At 53.8% G+C, this 21,486-nt stretch overlaps 1 protein-coding gene across 9 annotated transcripts in view; it reads right to left on the reverse strand.

The window, feature by feature from the left end:
- Nucleotides 1–21,486, reverse strand: part of LOC122379297 (CUGBP Elav-like family member 3-B) — a 131,797-nt gene that overhangs the window by 31,272 nt on the left and 79,039 nt on the right. For all 9 annotated transcript variants that reach the window (XR_006256160.1, XM_043361357.1, XM_043361359.1 and 6 more), the window contains exon 3: nt 19,729–19,777. Coding sequence is in view for 8 of the 9 variants with exons in the window: in XM_043361357.1 (XP_043217292.1) it covers nt 19,729–19,777 (49 nt within the window). In the remaining variant the exon portion in view is untranslated. The remainder of the gene's footprint in view (nt 1–19,728; nt 19,778–21,486) is intronic.

Raw genomic sequence — 21,486 nt, forward strand, 5'->3', positions numbered from 1 at the left:
GTAATCGGGGTCGGACCGACCGACCGACCGGCCGACCGACCGGCCGCGCATCGGCCCCGCCGACCGGCGTCCCCGGTCGCCCGACGGGGCTCGGTACGTTTTGGACAGGATAATGACCATTGATTGTAGATAGCCGCCGGCGGCGTCCACAATCACCTATTTGGCATTTGGTGGAGTAAATATTTCACGCTTGTTACATTGGCCGGCCTGTGGCGCTGCAGCGTCGCTCCGGCTGATCGATTGGTGCCCGCTGCGTGGCTCTGATCGGCGGCCCGCTGTGCCTCTGACGGCTCCGCTAAGGTGTGCCCCTAATCGATGGTGTACGCTCCCGACGGGCCGTCATGCGGCCTCCTGTCAGGTAGCAGTGTGCCCACCGCTGAGCAGTGGACTGACCGAAACAGCCGGCGAGTCCAGAACGATGGCAAAGGAAGCCGGCAGGTGACTACTCGTATACAGCCTTCTAAAAACAGGAGTCATTTCAAGCCGCATTGGACAAAATATATCAATACCATGCGATCAGCAGGTTTGCTGAAACCCATTGAAGCTTGGCCACTATGCATGCCATTACAATTGCGTTCTGGCAGGTTCGGCAAACGATTAAGAAACGTTCTAAGTTGTATACTGACGACAGCCAACCAGACACAAGACTGTTATCGTGTACGCCAGACCTCCAACAACACCACCAGGACGTCAAAGCAGCAACATAAAACAGTAAATTAAAAACAGCTCACTGGGTACCCTTGAAACGGGCCTTATTTATGCCACCGAAGGACCGTAGCTGCATATTATATCAATGCTGGTCGATCCAACTAGAACACTATCGAGCAGTCGTGAGACCAGCTAATCACGTTAACCATATTTGCAGAAGCGCTGTCGAGCGCCCAGCTCATCAGACGGTAGTGCGCAGATTCCTGCCGTTCGAGCTACCCTAACAAAGAGTGGAACAAATCGCCACTCGGTGAGTCAACACTCGCAGTCTGTGTGATATTTACCTTCACCCACGCTCAGTCGCGGTCGAACTGATCGCCGGCGATCGTCAAGACACAGTGCCGTTTGCTCTGCGCCTCGTAACCCCGCCGTCTGACCGCTTATAGCCGGCGGCAGCGTGACACGGGCCAGACCGGCCAATCAGTCCCGATCACGACCGCGTCGACCCATCAGTGGCCGGACGAACCTCCTCGGTCGACAGACAGCCGCGCACGCGACGGACGCTCACGCACCGGCGGGTCCGCCCGCCCGTCCGAGTCGAAACCACCGGCGGCCGGCCGGCCGGCCGCGGCCGCGCTCCAAATCACATCATTTGTAACAGACCCGCATCGGGCTGGATACTCCCCCACCGGCCTGGTCCGCCACAGCCTCTGTCCACGCTCTCGGACAGTGTCCTCGCCGACCTAAGCAGCCGCCCTGAGTCCACGCCGTCGTGGAGTGTGGGCGAGGAGGGCGATCCATCACCGGCCGACAGCACTCGTCCGCGCACTGCGCCCGCCAGATTTATGGCCGACTTTATGGAAATTTCATCCATAAAATGTGACCGCTGAAATGCCGGACACCACGGCGGATTCATGGATCGAAATGGAGGCAGCCTCCCGCGTGGCCAGCGTTGCGGAACTGAACACGTGCTATGCGTGCCACGCTCACAGGGATGGGAAAGGGGTGCACGAAGGCTTTGGATAAAACGCTTTTGTTAAAGAGGTAGAGGGGAATGGAAAATTCCATCTCCATCCATCCAGCTGAGCTTATCGATTATGGTTTCACAAGTACGGTTTCACAACAGCGTGGGGAATCAACTATTCAAAAATCAAACGGAGTCATGAGCTGGTGTCGATATGACATCATATACCTATGGTCAGGTATTTATCGATATGTCGTGTTTATGCAACATGTGCAGTACACCTGTTTGACAAACACACATCAATTTTGAAATATTGGCGCGCTTACAACGGTTACTTCACAAATAATTTCAATTACGGATGAGTTATGGCAATAGGCTTCGTCAAGCAGCTTCAGTATTTCAACACTACATCGCCGTTAATGCAGGGTCTAAATTCCAGCTGTGTCTCAGTTTAATTTCCTCCAATTCTAATCACCTTCCATCGCCAGTGCATCGAAGCCCTTTCCCCTCATTGTCTCTAAGGACTCGATATTTCTCTCGCTGTTGCCCGGTTCCACGGCTGGAAATTAATTATCATTGGAGCGACCCGGCGCCCGGAGCTATGAAGCCAATGGACCCCCGCGCCGATCGACCGTCCAAACAAAGGCTTCAACTGGAAACAATAATAGGGCGCGCCTGCTGGCGGTGTCCCCGGGGATGGGCCGCGGCAGCGCGCAGAACGGTCGGCCTGGGCCACAGTGCAGCGCCAGCGATCAGTGCCAGCGCCAGGCCGGCAGAGTGGAGTGGAAAGGGGGGCAGAGGGAGAGGGCGGGGCCACACTGATGCTGTCGACAGACCGATTAACAACTCGGATCACGCGATCTGTTACAGTTCTGTTCACGGCATGGTGATCTATTTGATCACGTTAGTATTGCAGCTGGTGGAACACAAAGCCACTGCAGTGCTGCTCGTAACCGCAGTGTAGTGGAATTGCGTTTGAAAGTGAGTTCATGAACATGCATATGATTACAATCGTTGCAATCCGTACATTTGATACTGCTGATATGTCGATTTTCAACGTTCCGCCTAAATGTCAGTGTCGGATGCTCAGCAGAATATAGCAGCAGCATTTCCAGTGGTGTATTTTTACTCTGGACGCTATTTGTAGGCTAAAAGCACCCTAACGGCATCCGAATGCCCGCTTCGGTTTGATGCTGCTGACGTAAAAGGCGGCATCTGTTTCTGAGATATTTTCGTCTCTCGGTGATGCCCTCACCGAAATGCTTTAAATTTTCACACGCGCCGTCGGAGCGACACCTTTCTGAGAACCCCAGCGGATCGGAAGCCCCGGCTGCACCCGAACGCTTGGCTGAGCTCGGCTGAAAGGCCTGCCAATTGTGCCAGGCCGATGAGAAATTAAACGATCTCGCATGCGATCTTGACGACAAATGGATGGACATCCAATGACGAGAATCAATTAGTTTTGATCGATTCGCGCTCAGTATCGGCCGGTGCCAGAGGCGGGTGAAAGAGCTCGCTCGCAGTCGCGCCTTTGGTATCGTAATTGAAAAGACCGACCGGCCGGACTTCGGCTCAGTTCTCCGACAGGAAGTCGGTGAATAGAAGACTCCTTCCATCACCTCCTCTAATATCCATCCATTCAGATAGTTGACAAGACAGCCATTCAGAGTTGTCTAAGCCAGTCGGGCCAATCGGTGGAGTCGAACTGATTGTGACAGCGCCAGTGACCAGACAAATCTCGGCCCTATAACGACCAGCGCCTATCGACTCTGAGCCGACACCGGCCGGTGGCCGCCACCGCGCGCGGCTCCTGGCCTCCGTGCGCGGTGCCCATCCATTCCGTCGGCGCCGACACATGGAATCCAGCGCTGTCAGGGGCTGACACCGACCCTCGACCGTCGCTGCCGGCAGTATCAACAGGCGGACGCCGCGCCACGGACCAGGCAAAGACAGAGAACAGCCGACCGACCGACTGGTCTGGTCTGAACTGGGAGCTGCGTTGGTGGCCAACATCGCCGCACCGGATAAAACCGGGGCTGTAAAAGTGTCAGAGGCGACAGGGGAGAGCGATGGAGGAAAAGGAAAAAGAGGGAGAAAGATGGAAGAGAGAGAGAGAGAGAGAGAGAGAGAGAGAGAGAGAGAGAGAGAGAGAGAGAGAGAGAGAGAGAGAGAGAGAGAGAGAGAGAGAGAGAGAGAGAGAGAGAGAGAGAGAGAGAGACAGCGAGAGACGGAGAACGTGGAGCAAGAAAGACACACTGGACGAGCGCCAGGGTAGCACACTCCGTTTAATCTACGAGATACGAGTACATGTAGCTTGTATTGGATTGATAAGCAGTGCCATTATACTGATTCGCAGACCAGTAGAGATCACATCACACCAGGTTGGACTATGATTTGGTATGTCCTTATTGAGGGTCCTCTGATCCGACCCCACCCCACAGTACCTCCTGCACTGTCGGTCGACGGTCTGCCCGTTCAGGGTCGGCCTGACGCCCACCGGTAGCTCCAGCCCGCCGCCGCCGCCGCCCAGCTGTCAGAAATAGCGGACGCCGGCTCCGCCAGCTCTCCGCTCCAAAGCAGCAGCAATGCTTCCCAGAAAGGCCCGCCTGCGCGACCCCGGCGCCGCGGCGGGGCACATAGGACTTCCTTCCGGCGCGCGGCGCGGGCTCATGATAAACGGTGTCGATTTGGACGGGCGGCGCATAGCGAACGGGCCGGAATGGAGTCAACAGCAGACCGATCTGGCCGATTGGATTCTTTCCACACCACTCGATAGGACTATTTCAGAAAATGACGCCGCCGCGAGAACTTTGGCTGCCGCCGTCGGTATGAGTAACAGGGCTCGATTCCAATAATCAATGAATGCCCATTAATACAGACTGTCAGAAGCGGATCAGGCCGGCGCCAGCGAAACACGCTCGACCAATGGGGGAAATTCGTTCAAATTACGGAGTTCGCTGCCAATCACAATGAATTTATACTTATCCGCTGCAGCCATAAACGGACCGGTCACGCAAACCCTCTGATATGCTAAATCAATTCGCCATAATGCAAAATAATCGATTCGTAAAGATCGACAAAACACCAAATTTTCCTGATGGTTGTCTCTTTAAAAGTAGATCTACAGGGTGTCCCATAAGTTCGTTCTCACCTAAATTTTACGTTTTTAGGCTCTCTTGCTTAAAGGCACGCTGAAATTGGCTCGTTACTGAGCTTACGTGGTTGCCATGGCTGGTAGAAATATGCTCCACAGTAACTAATTTCTGTAGACAAAATAGTTTTTGCTAGAGAGCCCGTTTCCTACACAGACGGCTAACGCCGGAACTTAGAGGTCTCCAATACGGGTACGTCTCGGTATTTAGTCAGCACGTGACCATTCGCGACGATTGAGGGTGATTGAGGCCTACCAGTCTGTAGACAATGTCCATCGCTAACTGGACGTACAGTCAGCAAGTGACACCGATGATTTGTCGGGAGTCAATCACTGCAAATTTATCCTCTTTTTTTTGTCAGCTCTCAGGAGTGAGCCATGTGGCCAAAACTGTGTGGCGCCAAAGTGGCCATCAAAAAGGTCAAAGGGTTAGAAAGTTGGTAAGCAGACTTTTCAGGATGGATTACCAGCTGTCTAAAATTGTTCTTATGGGGTATATAACTCAAGGTGACTTAAGCTTTGCTTACCGGAGGGCTCAAAACAGTCAAAAACGTCTTAAAATGGCCAAACATGAGTTTCGTTGTGCCTGAGGCTAAAAAACTAAAGGGCTGAGGACATCAACCAGGTCATCTGGACTAACTAGTCCACGTTCGAGATGAAACACCCGTCCAAACCCGAAAACAACCCCATAAGGGCGAAGGAGGAGGCCTCCGTTTCGTCCCGTTATGTTCGTATGCGAAAGGCCAAGGTCACGGTATTGTGGGGTTATAGGCGTCCAGACGCTGACCAGGTTGCGATTGGTGTCCCAGAAACAGCTTTGGGAAGCATAATACCTTTTCAAGAAAATCTAGGAGGAGTTTCAGCCCTCAAGTTGAACTCGAAACGCGAGTATGAACACATTTATAGAGGAGAAAATGGCATCCGAGAGGTCGTAGGCCCATCTTCAGGCAAGACAATGCATCAGTGCACAGGTCAAGCAAAGCTTAAAAGCGGTGCAAGGAGACTGTGACAGGCGTTTGTGGCAAGACCACATGCCAAGCACCTGATCGGATCAAAATTTCATAAAAAATTGTTGGTTATGCTGAAATTTAGGCTCGTCGAAGCGTAGCGCTGTTCCAGCCTCGAGGAGTTCACGGCGCATGTCAAGTCAGTCTGGGTTAACTTTAAGCCTGCTATGCAGCCAAACATGCCGGTTGGCATGCCGCAGCATGTGTTCATGTGTTTGCCTATTAAATGGGGAGCACATTGAGGGGTCATGAATATATCAAAACGCAATGTACTCTGTTTCACATGCAAATAAAATGTGAGAACGAACTTATGGGACACCCTGTATAGCATACCAACTAGCAAATGTGCGTGAAGCATGTGTTAGAACCTCCAATCAGTCAAGCATAATGATGCAATGTGTCACAAACGACTGCTTATAAAGCGCTGCGTTAATAACATGCTATTTTGTCCCAACGCCAGCCATAAAGTTCACAGTTTTAGCCTGCCAGAAACGCAGAAAATCAACATGAGCGATAGTCACCCAAAGCAAAACATTTCGTGAAATCCGGGGAAATCATGGAACGTTCAGGTATACATAAAAAGCAGAACTAAGAAAATGCAAATGCTTTAAAAGATTTGACTAATAAGAACGAGAAAATCCAGTGCCTTCAACGGTAGTTAATGGTTACCATGCTTTGAGTAAGCACGCTCTCACTGATCTCTCCCAATCATATCACATCTAAATCCGGGCCGACCCCCCCCCCCCCCCCAAAAAAAACTCGTACCCCACAGGCGGGCTGCCGCAATCCATCGGCAGGCGGCCACTCTGGTGCACCGCGACCGGGCGTCTGCGGCGATTAATACACAGTTGACCGGCCGACTAATGCCCCGAGGGCCGACCGGCTGCGGTGTTTAGATCTTGATGGTCGGGAACACAGAGATTTGCTCAGAATCGCGCTATATTTGACGGAGTTTCAGGCGATACCGACACGCACACGATAACAACTGAACGGAACGGTCTCACAGTCAGCTGACTAAACATTCATCTGACGAAGCCGGGATCGTGGCTACTAAATAATAAAGGGCACTTCTGCGCATGAAATTATATACGATATAGCAGTGCTGCACCATACACCTCCCCCCGAGTCGATATCACCGGTACACCTCCCCCCAGTCGATCACACATACTGGTAGGAGCGCCGAGTGGGGTCGACGACTAGCTTCTTCGGAGGCCGTGTCTGACGGGTGCTGCGGCGGGGGACATCAGGCGGGGTGTCTGCGAAGCGGACTTGCTTCTTCGGTGGAGCTGCTACTGCTGAGGACGCTGCTCTCGTAGTAGTGGCGGCGGGTAGCGTTGCAGGTCGAGCGTCGTTGCGCTCGTTTGTAGGGACGAGCGGGTGGCATGGGCGCAGGAAGCGCCTGTTGCGCCACAGCGTGCGCCCGCTGGGCAGTTTGATGAGGTAGGCCCTGTGAGTGCCGATGGCGACGACTACTCCCGAGTGATCCCAGAGTCCGGTCTGGCGACTCTGAACAGATACATGAGAGCCGATCTTCAGCGGAGCGAGAGGGCGGGATGCTACATCGTAGCGCTCCCTGGTGGCTTCTCGCTGATCATGAGCTCGCGTGTCGCAGTCGTCTGCGGCCGCACGCCAGCGACCGGCGAAGGCGGTGTGGTGCATCGGCACCGTGCTGCGGATGGGATGTCCGTATAGGATCTCTGCAGGCGAGCGGCCGTCTGTCCTTGGGGTGTTTCTCAGCTCCAGTAGCGCCATGGTGAACTGCTCCATATCCAGGCGACCGGATGTGCTGCACTTCTGTACGAGCCTCTTGACACTCTTCACAGCCGCTTCGGCGTGCCCATTGGATTGTGGGTAGTGTGGTGACGAGACTATGTGGGTGACGCCCCACCTCTTCAGGAAGTCTCGTGTGAAGCGAGCGGTGAATTGGGGTCCGCCGTCCGTCTTCAGGCAGTTTGGTGCGCCCGTGGCGGCGAACACTTGTCGGAGATGATGCACCAGGATCTTGGCTGTTGGCTCGCCGTCGATGTAGATGGCGATAGGCCACCCTGAGAGTCGATCGGCCACGACCAGCCAGGATTTGCCCGCGTGTGAGAAGAAGTCCGCGGACATCGTCTCAAAGACGCGGGACGGTTCTGGGTCACTCAGCATCGGCTCCTTCTGCTGTGATGGCAGATAGGTCCGGCAGGCTGAGCAGGTGGTGACGGTCTCGTGAACTTGTTGGTTCAGGCCGGGCCAGTAGACGGACTGTCGGGCCCGTCGTTTTGTCCGTTCTATGCCCTGATGACTCGCATGAAGTCGTTGGAGGATGTCGCGTCTGAGGCTGCGTGGGATGAGGAGACGTGTTCCACAGATGATGACGTTATCATCCAGGGTGAGGCTGTTCTTCACGTGCCAGTACTGATGCAGACTGGACGGTAGATCTGCTTTCTGGTCGGGGAAGCCTTGCAGAATGACGTTCGTCAGCGCCTGGTATTCATCGTCGTGCCGTGCGGCTGCACGGATCTCGTCGATGAGCAGGTCAGGTGCGGGGTGACTCTCGTCATCGGACATCTCCTGTATGTTGGCCAGGGCGATGCTGCGGAGATGAGGATGAGCATCCTCTTCAGCTTCCAGGTCTTCCTCTGTTGGGTCGTCGATAGGCGCTCTGGAGAGGGCGTCCGCGATGCAGTGTGTCTTGCCGGACTTCCACACTGCTGTGAAGTGGTATGGCACCAACTTCTCGCGAAGGCGGAGAAGACGAGGGTTCTCCACTTGTGCCAGAGATTTCTGGTTGAGCAGTGGGATGAGGGGACGGTGATCGCTGACTATGTCGAACTCCTTCAGGCCGGCCAGGTAGAGGTGGTTCTTCTTGACAGCCCAGCAGATGGCGGTCATCTCCAGCTCGATAACGGCGTATCGGGACTCGGTGTCAGAGACAAACCGAGATCCACACTGGATGAGACGCCAGTGTTCGTCTTGAAGCTGGAGAAGCGCGTATGACAGGCCATGCAGACGCGTGGCGTCGGTGTGGAGAGCTGTTGGCAGACCGGTCTGGAAGAATGCCAGCACGGGTGCAGACAGCAGAGCTGCCTTGACTGCCTCGAACGCTTCCTGGTGGACGCTGGTCCAGCACCAGTGGTTCTTGGGCTGAAGTAGAGCACGCAGCGGACCGGCGGCATGCGCTGTCTCAGTTGAGAATGAGGCCAGCTGGTTGACCAGCCCCATGAAGCTGCGGAGGTCTGTCAGGTTCTGTGGCGTTGGGAAGTTGGAGATGGCGCGAAGCTTGCGCTGATCCACGGTGTAACCGTCCTTGCTGATGTTGAACCCGCAGTACTCGACCTCTGGCTGGGCGAACTGGAGTTTCGCTGGGTTGAGTGTGATGTTGTGCTTCGCACATCGCTCCAGGACGTCGATGACGTGCTTGAGGTGGGACGAGTAGGTGCTGTCGTGACACAAGATGTCGTCGATGACCTTGCAGGTTTTGGGGATGCCGGCCAGTGCGACATCACCTCGGCGGTTGAACTCATCTCCGGATGAGCTGAGGCCTTGGACGCATCTCTCGAAGCGATATCTGCCCCATGGGGTAATGAAGCAGGTGAGATCTTTCGCTTCTTCAGCGAGTGGCACTTGAAAGTAGCCATTCTTCGCATCGAGCTTGGTGAAGAACTTGCTGTCCTTGTTGATGTTCGTGATGACGTCTTGGCATGATGGTGCAGGGTGGGCGCCGCGACGTACGTGCTTGTTCAGCATCGTCAGGTCGACGCAGATCCTGACATCGATGGTGTTGTTGTCTTCTGATGGCTTCTTCGGCACGACGACCAGTGGATGACACCACTCTGTTGGATGGGTGACTTCCGAGATGATGCCATCCCGCTGTAGCTTGTCCAGCTGCTCCTTGGCTTTGTCCCTCCAGGCGAATGGGATGGAGCGGGGCGCGGTGACGGCGTATGGCTGAGCGTCTTCATTGAGCACGATCTTCATGGGTCCGCCGATCATCTCTCGAAGTGGACGATTGACGTCGAATACCTCGGAAAAGGCGGTCTTCAACATGTTCAGGTGCTGGTTCTTCACCTCCTCCGATGGTTCTCCTTGCTCCTGGTGCCAGACTGGATACGTCGGTGGCGCCAGCGTAGGAGAGGCGGTTGCTGGTTGTTGGACCTGGTGCCGTGTGGACGGACTGGCGTCTTGATACGAGGACGCCAGCTTGTTGATGAGGTTGCCGGTTGACTTGCTGGTCGACTTGCTGGTCGAGCTGATGTTGCTGTTGTCCTTCAGATGAGGCGGCGCACCATCACAGCTGATCTGCTTCGGGAAGTCGGTCGGCAGGATACCGAGCTCGATACATCGATCCCATGACAGCAGAGCGCCAGTGATGGTCGGGATGATGCAGACGGTGACGGACGATGCTGTTGCTTTACCCAGTTTGAGTGTGCACAGGAACGTGCCTTTGCAGTCGAGTTCTTCTCCAGCTGCTCCGAACAGGCGATCTGGTGGCGGTGACAGGCGTGTCATGTCAACGCCAATCTGCCGGGCCTGCTGGGTGCCCATGGCACAGACCTCTGCGCCGCTGTCGGGGATCCAGGAGATGACTGCTCGTCCATGGTTGTGCTGCACCTCTATGTCGACTTTCGGCGTCCGTCTTGCCGACAGACCCCGAACTCGGATGCCGAGAAGGCGTTGAGATCCCCGTAGTGGTGGTGGTGGGGATGCACTCCGTCGTCTGTTGCGGGTGTTCTGCGGCGGCGTGTTCTGCGGTGGCTGTTGACGGTCTTGTTGCTGAGATCCGTCTCCGTGCTGTCCAGAGCGAGTCGTCTGGTTCTGGCCACTCCTGCACACCGATGAGAAGTGGTGGAGCCTGTTGCATGCTGAGCATCGATGGTTTCGGGCAGGACACATGGTCAACCGTTCATGCCATTCGCCTCCGCAGAATCGGCATTGTCTGTACGGTGACGTGTCTCGCTCTCGATGAGGTGAGATGTCTCGGCCGCGGCTGTAACTGCGTTGACCACGCCGGTAGGCTGACACCGCTTGGAGGCGATCGCCGGTGAGTGCTGAGGCGTTGGCGTATGCGTTTTCACGCGCACGGCAGATGTCCACCGTCTTCTGCAGCGTGAGGTTTGTTTCCGACAGCAGGGTTTGGACGGCAGCTTCGTCACACAGCCCAGTGATGAGGCGATCACGGAGTCGGTCTTCGGTGCAGTGTTTGCAAAAGTCGCAGAACTCCGAGATCTCCTTCAACGCGATGAGGTAGTCGTCAAACGGTTCGTCGGTTGCTTGGTTGCGACGGTAGAAGTCGCGCCTGTCCAGGATGACGTTGCGTTGACTCCGCAGGTGTTTTTCCATGGCTGAGATGGTTTCATCCAGGTCGGAAGTATCCGTGACGTCGCTGAGGCCGAACTTGATGATTCGGTACCATTCGTCGTCGACGATGGTGTACAGAGACGCGCGCTGTTCCTTTTGTGACAGCTTGTCTACTCCGGTCAACATGTTGTAGCCGTTGAGTCGTTCCTTCCAGGTCGAAAACTCCCTGAGGCTGGCGCCGCCAGATAGACGCGGCGCTGGCGTAGCTGAGGCCGGAAGTTTCGGGCGATTTGCTGAGGTTTCATCACGGCGATTGTTCGTAGAAACTGCAGTAGAGGTAGCTGCAGCCTGTGTTTCAACGATTGCCGCTAGACGTTCTTCTCGCTGGTTAGCAGTCTCCGCTTGTTGGCGAATCAGCTCCGTCAGACTGACAAGTGCAGCTGTGAAGTCTTCCATAGTCGTGGCGATCAAAACGTTCAGCGGCCGGCGGGGCTCGAACCCGCGTCACACCTCGCGGCCGGCGCACAAGCCGGGCGCCTTTGACCGCTAGGCCACGGACACCTGAGTGCAGGCCGGCACCAGGTGCGAGTGATTCCGCGCCCAGTAGTGTCACTAGCCGCCGCTAGGTGGCTAGGTCGACTGTCGTCTACCGCCGAGCCGCGTGGCCGCGCTGGGGCAAGGACAGATCATCCACGTTAATCACACAATTATGAACCAATGTCAGCGAAATTCAGCACGAGTAATGAACACCGACCGACCGCGCCATGTTTAGATCTTGATGGTCGGGAACACAGAGATTTGCTCAGAATCGCGCTATATTTGACGGAGTTTCAGGCGATACCGACACGCACACGATAACAACTGAACGGAACGGTCTCACAGTCAGCTGACTAAACATTCATCTGACGAAGCCGGGATCGTGGCTACTAAATAATAAAGGGCACTTCTGCGCATGAAATTATATACGATATAGCAGTGCTGCACCATACACCAAAAAAAAAACTCGTACCCCACAGGCGGGCTGCCGCAATCCATCGGCAGGCGGCCACTCTGGTGCACCGCGACCGGGCGTCTGCGGCGATTAATACACAGTTGACCGGCCGACTAATGCCCCGAGGGCCGACCGGCTGCGGCCGGCGGTGACCGATCGCTAGCACCGGCCGCGGAGAGGAGGGGCGATACGCCATACCGCTAATCCGGAGACCGAGGTGCTGCAATGGCCTGCTGCGGCCACATGACTGGTCGGAGCTACGTGGTAGGCAAACACAATCTTAAACAACTAGGCAAGTAGGCAGTGGGCTATCCACCGTCATAGTCTTCGGGCATATAAGCATTGATGATTCACCAGAGGACGATGGCGCAGTTGCTCAGTAGGCCAAATACATTTACAGGCGTTCTATTGTTTTGGGAGCCCTTATTATCACCTGGAGCGTAACGGTAACTTTTCAAAACTAGTCAGCATTTCGTAACTATTGCTTGCTGTTCAATGAGCGATGTGAAATCAGGCGTGACTTTTGCTGACAAGGTTAATCCAGGCATTGATTCTCCTGCACTGGGTGTGGAACAAGAACTTTGTATATATTTGTATATACAAACAAAATATACTTTAAAATTGAAAACAGGGTAAAGCTGTTAACTTCAGTACAGACACATTTTCAATCAAGTTATGCAAGAAAATGTGCTCTATTTACAGAGCTGCGCTGTTCCGAAACGCAGCTCGGTTGGATAATTTGACTCGCCTGTTCGCTTTCAGGCGCCCGCTCAGCGTGTGTGCCGTGCGGTACAGTCTACCCTCCAGGCTGCTGTCACTAGTGCCATCTATCGGACGAGCCGCAAGTACGCTGCGAGCCGTGCTGAATGACAATAGTGGAGCGATAGCGTTACCATCGAAAAAAGGAAAAACGATACAGAGAAGATCGAGCGCCCATGGTCACTATAAAAACCGCCAAAAAGGTAACATCTATACTCATTCATTGAGCAAACTAGAAAGGCACAAATACCTTATCAACAAAGGTACCCTGAGAATTTCATGGAAGAAGCGCTAACGACGTGTACCGACACCTACTTCGAAACCCTTTCGCCATCAGTGGAACATCAGAGGGGTGGCGTCCGGGGGCCGGCACCCATTCCAGTCACACTATCCGTGACATAATGGTGGCGCGTCCGCCGGGCTCAACTCCGTCGGGATCAAACGTCTCCGTCGGGGACGACAGGAAACGTGTCGCCGCGGTTCATTAGGCATGGAACGACGGGACGGAATATAGAGAGCAGTGGGTAGGCAGCGCCAGGGCTGCATCTGCAGCATTGGGGAGCACACTCCCTTTCAGAGAGCCGCACAAGCGACAGGAATATAATTGGATAATTTTTTTTTGTAGCAGTGACCTTTGTTGGGCTTCTTCATTCCTAGAGACGTTATTGCATGCGACCTCAAGGAAGCATTAATGATTTTAGCATAGCAATAACTTTCAAAAGCCATATCGCGACACTCTGCGACGGACTATGCACAACAAGGCCGTGATTTATGGGGTGCGTGCGCCGTGCATGTCACCCCTCCATCAGACAGCGCTACAGGACATTGAACCCCCACGGGCGCCGCCGACAGCTGCTGTCGGCCGGGCGCAGCTCAGCGCGCGCCACACGGGAGGGGTCTCCTCTCCCGCGAACAAAAGACCGACTCTTCAGCGGCGGCGGCAGCGGCGCAGAGCCGAGAGGTGAGCCTTATTCGGTCCGCGGCGCGGCGCAGCGGCGGCGGCGGCTTCATTATAGCATGGCTTCCGGTGAAACAGCAGCCAATTAGAGCACCCCGTGGGCTGGCGCACCGGCCGCGTCAGTCATGCTGACAATATCGGCGGCCCCGGCTCCCGGCGGCGGCCGCCGCTGCCCTCGCCGGGGACGGGGAGTAGGGTAGGGGAGCGCCGACTCAGCCGGCCGGGAGCGCAGCCCTACCAGCGCCGCAGGCGAGCGAGGACCGACGCCGACCAAGAGAGCGAGTCAGCGACTAGCGAGCCCGCACGCCCGCATCGGACGGCTGTTTGTCGTCCACGCCAGTGCGGCCCGCCACGATCGACATTACTATTCATTTTTTCCCGATTTTAATGGAAATGCATTCGCTCTCATATTCTGGGCGGCCTACCCCAAAAGGTTCATTTGAATTCGGTCGAAAATACGATGCATATCGTGGTGGAAATTGCTTGAAGGAGTCTTGAAAATGCTCGAGTGACGAGCGGCAAAAAGAAATAGCTGCGGCTGAAATCCGGCGGGCGCCTCTCCCCCAGATGGGCCTATTTTGCCGCCGGGATGCCACCACCGGTCACGTGATTTTCCAATGACAAAGCTGCGCCAGAAAATGCGACTGCCTCGCAGAATGGAAGAAAGGGGATCTAAAATGGAGTACCAGTGTCAACAGATGTCTCCGGGCCGGGAGCACCCTCGCCTACAGGCTCACGAACGGCCTACGTGGGTAATGGGCCTTGAAGTAAGGGGAAATAGAACCATGTTTCTTGGTGCCATCAATGCACCATCTCCTCATTTTCTCCCTTGGCCTCGACCGCTGTCATGACTTTAAATTTGTGGGCTAGAAAGAAATAACTACCTCGACGCCGCCTCCTTGAGTAATGTTATGCAACATGAGTCCCTAATGTAACCTGTTTCGCCAGGGCTCCTACAAAGGCCAGCTGAACTGGAGGCCGCTGTTAAATATTAAAACACTTCAAGTGAAACGGCAAGTTATCTTCAAGTACCCTAGTCCAGCTAACGCCAAAAGTCGTTTAGGAGTGCAATGAATCATTTTCCTAACATGATTTACGAATAATGGTGCGTAATTGGCTTATGCTGTCACGCCGTTCATCACCGACGCCTCCTTGTAAACTACCAGCCGCCACTTACATCGGCCCGGCCCGGCGGAGTGGGCCACATGTTGTTCACAGATCAGAAAGAAAACAGCCGAGACGCTGCGCGCGAACAAAGCTGGCCGCAGTCGGGCTGGCAATCGATTCGCGCGCCGCCGACTCGACTGCAGGGCGGCCGCTGCCGAGTAGGGCGGCGCCGGAGGAGGAGAAGGGCTCGCTCGAGCTGCCGAGAGCGCGAACAGTCGTTACCGTCGTCGGACGGTCGGGGACCGCCAGCGACGGGGGCGGGCCGGCCGTCACGGCGCTGTTTTGTGGCCCTGTTTGCGGTGCGGCGCCGAGCACGGTGGGCCGAGTTACATGACGCGCCGCCACCCGCCGCTCGCAAATGTGTCAAACGTCGACAGTAAAAACGCCACCGACTGGAGAAAGGCGGCCCGGTCCAAAGGAAAGCAGCGACTCCCCACACCCCACGCACCCTGGATGGCCAAACAGCCCACTTAGTTCCACAGCGTGCGCCGCAGAAAACTCGACACAGTAATTATATATCAGGGTGGTGAAGTCGCGCTACGCCACGAGCACCTGCGATTAATAGGTATGAGCTGGGCCTTGAGCGAATAATGGCAAAGCAATTAATCTACAAGTTGTTGATAATGTAAAATGGATACTATCGGGTGAGGTAGTATTTCCGGTGAGCCTGCTCGTTTAATAATCGAAGAAATAATCAAATATAGATGAGCTAGAGTACACCATACAATTGAATTACAGAGAACACAAGGCAACAAAGGAGCGGCGCTGCTAATATTTGTAAAACCGGGAACAAGTCTGGACAATAAGAGACCCAATTGCCTCCGCATTTCCATTCCGCATGGAAAGATCATTGTAACATAACGCTCATTGTTAATTCAATGTTTACAAGGGATATCTGGTTTGGCTGGACAGACTCAAAAGCTACTGTTGAAAACGGCAGCAGCACTGAGTATTGTTCGCAATCGATCGACTCACGGTTTTGTAGACGCTACATAATTATCAAGTTCCAATTAGTTTTGCTGGCAAATCTACATAATAAATGGCCTACATGAAAGCTACAAAATGTCTATGTCTTAACCTATACCAAGGAACTCTACAGCATGAATGTGGTCAGTTGCGGTCAATTCCTGAGTCGAGTTCGAAAATAGGTAGCCCGTTGTCAATTTTCACAACAATGACATTGAATTTTGATACGATTTGGTGTCATTTTTGTATCTTCCCCCATTTGACTGATGTCGATATGAATGGGCCGCAAGAGGATCCACCTGCAGAAGGAGCATCTCTGTGACCCACAGGTGGTCTTTGATCTAGGGGAGAGTGGGGCAAAGCGGCCACCCGGGGCAAAGCGGCCACCCATCGTTTTAGCCCTTCATGACTGGCGTCAGTTCCAATTTATGGTTTCCAATTATACTTCTCTTCACGGTCGTTCGAATGAGCCAGACCGGGGTTTCAGGCCCATCACCATTGTTCTGTGAAACGCGGAAAAGCATTTCTTGCCAGGTTACCAACTATGTTTACAATTTTTAAATGTTATGTTATTCCATAACCGTTTGGAATTTTTATAAGCGTTCTTGTTCATGCATTGCATGGTTATCGTACATGTATTCTACCAATTTTAATGTTTTTTACCCCACTAATAGCTAAGCTGGAATATTTTTGTCTCGGACGGTATGCGCGGGGCAAAGTGGCCGGGGCAAAGTGGCCACCCCCCAATTGGCCATAAGTTGCTTCCATCTGGATAAAAAACATAATTTATATTCAAATGTGTCGTCATGCAATTATCTTGGCCAGTTTTCAGTTGCATGAGTTACCAAATAATGCAATTCAATGTTTATTTTCATGAAAATCCTTTCTTTGTTTACCTACGGGTGGAAGATGATAAAGTAAACATCCATCCTCGCTTAACCTTGTCACCATCAAATACCGTAGTCGTACACAAGACAACTATTTTGTTTCTCATATCGGGACTTGAGAAGACGCCGGTGGCCGCTTTGCCCATGGGTATGGGGCAAAGTGGCCAATATGCATAGGTTTAAAGTTTTGTCAATATCTTTCATATGTGAACGCCTTTGGAAATAAAACGCAGTTGAAATAAAAGGCAACTTAATAGGGATCACATTGGTATAGAAAGAATCTTTCCAAGTTTAAAAATCAAGCGTTGGCATCGTGAGAAGCGTTAGGGTGGCCGCTTTGCCCCACTCTCCCCTATGCATGCTGAAGCCGCACCCTACCATCCAGCGCGACTTGTTGCATACAGTTTGGATGGCAGCCATCCGTCCCAGCTTAATCCGAACACGGCCGGGAGCTTACATTCGTACCGCGTCAGTAGCCTATAGGATCAACAGGGGCGCCATCACCTAATCCTAGCACGAGTCCGTCAATAATCCACCAGCAGCCTCGCTTCATGCAAAACTGCGTGATTCATTCACTCAAAGAACCCCTCTTCATGCACCCTTCACTCGCACGCCGGCGATGGCACAACGGGCGGCTCTAGAGTCCCGGCCGGTTGATACACGCCGAAAACTGTCCCGCCGAGCGGCCGTGGCATGCCGGTTGACGTCAGTGTGCGCCTCACCATTCGATTACGGTCCGATAAGCCAATTATCCGTCAGCAAGCGGCGCTGGACGGAGCCAGAACGAGGCGGCACTAGGCAATAAAGCCGGCCGCGATGGCCGCGTCGGGAGCGACGGGCCCATCCAGGAGGCTGGCTCCATTTCGGTAACAAGTGGCCCGCCCGGCCGGACGACGGCGGAGGTAGCCGGCCGGCCCAGATTGGTGCTGGCCGGATGGTGGATATCTCATGGACGCTGCACTCGGGCGGCGAGAGGGGATGGAGGGTCAGTTTGAATCTACCGACCAAACACCAGCACTTCGGACTTAAAATTTACACGAGTCATCTGGAATGACTAGCCTGCCACAAGCACGGATGGGGGTCATCAACTTACCCCAGTTTCCAGCAGCCGGGTTTGCAGCACAGCAACTCTCAGCAACCTGTACTGCCAGCTGCTTCACTTGAACTGGTAGTTCAGCGGTTTCCAGGCACCCACAATGTGCAAATTCAGCAGTTTCCAGTCACTTCCCAGTCACCTCCGACTCAGTCCGTGACCTGCCGCTACCCTCAGTCGATATGCACCGCGCCGGCTGCGGACGTCCTGCCCGGTCCGCTCGGCACGGCCGTCTGGGGCCGGCCGGCCGGTCGGCGGAGGCCCCACCTGTGGTCGACACGCCCCGCCACCGGGCCCGCACCGACCCGCGCCCGGGCCCGAGCGGCCACCCATTGTACGGGCCAGTTTTAATCGATGGGCCCCGACCGCCGCCGCCGTCGCCGCCGCCGCCTCCGCCTCTCGCATGCCTTATGAATGCGCCACCGGGCCACCGACCATAATGGCCGCGATAGAGCGGAGAGGCAGGGAGAACGACGGAGAGAGCGCCGAGCAGAGGGAGGGGAGTCGGCAGCGCGTGCTGAGCGGGCAGGTTTTCAGGGTGGGAGACGTAGTTTGACCGGAACAGCGGCTGGCCGAGGAGGGAAGTTGGAGAAGCACGCTCTGAGGACCGCAGAAGGGGTGGTAAATGCGGCACCAGAGTCGGCGTGCGTGGAGAGCGAGAGGAGAGAGAGAGAGAGAGAGAGAGAGAGAGAGAGAGAGAGAGAGAGAGAGAGAGAGAGAGAGAGAGAGAGAGAGAGAGAGAGAGAGAGAGAGAGAGAGAGAGAGAGAGAGAGAGAGAGAGAGAGAGAGAGAGAGAAATCAAATGGATACGGGAATACGGGAAGTGAAGAAGGGAGAGAAAAGGTTAGAGGGAGAGCAACGGAGAGAGGGAGAGCGAAGGAGGGGAGGGAAGACGAGAAATATGATGTGCAATGTGCATGTAAATGAGTTTGGTGGCGGTCAGGTTACAGGAGTTGCGTGAATGCGCAATTAACCAGACTGCCTGGAATATGATTTCATCGACATCATTTGCTTACAGATACACTAGCGGTCTTGATTCACCTCTATCTAATATTTGTCTCTATCCAGGCAAAATTTCTATCCTCTTGAGCTAAAGTAGTAAAAGACCTTGTACACCATTTTCTCTCGCCATCGGGTAGTATTCAGCGGCTGGGCGTGGTCGCAGTCATTCTATGTCGTCCGGCCCTGCAACGGGCACTAGCACGCACAGCCGGTCTAAAAGTTAGCCGTTTATCTAATTGAGCGTCTCAAAGTGTCGTGTAGGTGGCGGCTAAGGAGCACCTATAGTGCCCACAAACAGAGCCCGGTCCGGTCGCCGGTCATTCGACGACACACAATCGATGTCGGGGTAGCCGGCAAATTTAATTGGCCGCGGGTACCGCTGCACACCGACAACACAGTAATTGAGCGTGTTTTTGTCGCCGGCTATTTGCCCGAGTTGCGGCTGGAGCCGCCGGGAGCCCGGCTCAGCCGCCAGGTAAACCCCGCAGGCCCGGCGGGCACACGGCTCAGCCTGAACGCCTCCACGCAACAGCCGGCAACACAAACCGGGAATTGATCATATGTAATGTTTGGCTTACGGCAAATTAGGCTAACTACTGACCAGTCTGTTTTCGGTAATGTGCATTGCATATGAAAATATTGCATATTTTGTATATGCTGTTCGGAAGAAGATCAACCATTTCTGGTTCAACATTTTTTTCATTGAATTCCAGCGGTTTATGATAAATTACATTCATCTTATAACTTTCAATGTGCTGGTTTCAGTCCAGTCTACGCGGCAATATCGCGTCCTCCCCAGCGACCTTCCAAATCCGGCTCCCTCCCGTCCGTCGGCGCGGCCATATCCCGGCTTACCTCCTCGGCTCTCGCTGTCTGCTGGCTTCACTTGAATGGGCCGGTTCATCTGGAAAGCATGGCCAGCGTCAGTGAGCCCACCGGCTTGCGGGCGCTTGTTTTTCGTCCGTGGCTGGGGCTGTGAGCTGGGCCGGCCGATAAGCGGGCCGCCGGCGGGGCGCGGCAGTCTGCCGGGGGTGAGTCGACCCCGTCGGCAGCACTATCGGGCCGGCAGCAGCCGCCAGCGGCCGGCCGGCCGGCGGACGTTACGTCACTGACGTTTGATCTGACGTGACGTGACGTGAGACACCGTCAGCCGGCCGCCTAATGAGATGGCAGTTGAGAGAAAGCCGGAAACTGTAGGCCACCATTTGCATCACATTACTGGAGTTGGGAACGGGCGGCGCGCCACTTTATTGAGTGGCCGCCGCCAGTCTGCGCCCCGGAGAATGATCGGAAAAGTCTCAACACAAATAGAGGGTCGGCTCAGCTGGCGAAAACAAACAAGAATTGAGTGTGAGGGAATGGAGGCCGAACGATCTAGACGGAACAATGACAACTTTGTTCCCTGAAAACACTCAGACAACTCAACATCCAAGTTAAAGACAATGCTTAGAGCATATCATAAAATATACATGTAATAAGCATGTGACGTTGTGTACTATGCATGTGACGCTTTAGCACACAATCATAACCGCTTTAAAAAATGCATGTGGCCTAATTGTGGCAATCATAGCCAGCAGAGAGGTCGGTGCCGCAATATTATTTGCGTTTTTGCTCACTACATTGTGCATTAGATGGTAAACATTCGTGCAACTGGTCATGCAAAATGCAACTAGCCTTTGGAGAATGGCAACATGCAAGGTAAAGTCGATATTACTATTTTATTGCACTCATTTCAATATTTCCCAGAACAATGAATGCGAGTTCGTGAGCCCCTCCCCTTCGGCGGGGCCGCTGAGGACGCACGCGCCTGACACTGACACAGCTCCGTGTAGACCGGACCAAGTCCAATCATTTACGAGGGACGCTCGCGCTACCAATTAAAATCATTATCAACGATACGACCTGAGGCACAGCGAATATTGAGCGCATTAATGTGTATTAGATAGCCGTCGGGGCGGGGCGGTTAAATTTGCTATCGATCGGTGGTCAGCCGTGCTGCAGTACGGGTTTCGTCCGAACTTGGAGCGGCAATATGCAATCAGATGCTATCGATAAGTCTGGATTGTGGCAATGAAGCCCATCGATGGTATCGTAATGGTAGCGGACCGACATGAAAATCCAGTGTAGGGACGGTAAAGTATAATTAAAGAGAGCCATCAACAGATTGCTTAACGTTCTCCTAAATCGGGGGTATGTAATTTTGGGTGATTTACAGGGTGCAGTATTATAAGCTTCCTGAAGGTAATGGGGTTGTCCGCTTTTAAAAGAAATGATTGAATATCACGTTACAACACATGCGTCAGTAGTCGATTATCTTAGGCCTGAAATGAGTTTTCACCACAAGTTGAGCGGAAGTGAGTCTATATATGCTTGGAAGCTGCCCATTTGCTGTTTTTATTAAATATCGTTACATTTAGTTTGTGAGAAGATAATATAAGTTAATTATTCTCATAATCTATTCCTTTCTTACTCAGGCCACACACATTTCTTCACTAATCAACGTTCTCCAATCCGACTCAATTGCATATAGTCACTTGAAAATCATCCAAAATGTTCTTAGTCTATACATCCATCGATAGTTCAAAGCCTGTCGATAAAACAGTGACATTTGGC

The sequence above is a fragment of the Amphibalanus amphitrite genome, unplaced genomic scaffold (assembly GCF_019059575.1).
Source record: "Amphibalanus amphitrite isolate SeventyFive unplaced genomic scaffold, NRLGWU_Aamphi_draft 000075F_arrow, whole genome shotgun sequence".
NCBI classification, from domain to species: domain Eukaryota; kingdom Metazoa; phylum Arthropoda; class Thecostraca; order Balanomorpha; family Balanidae; genus Amphibalanus; species Amphibalanus amphitrite.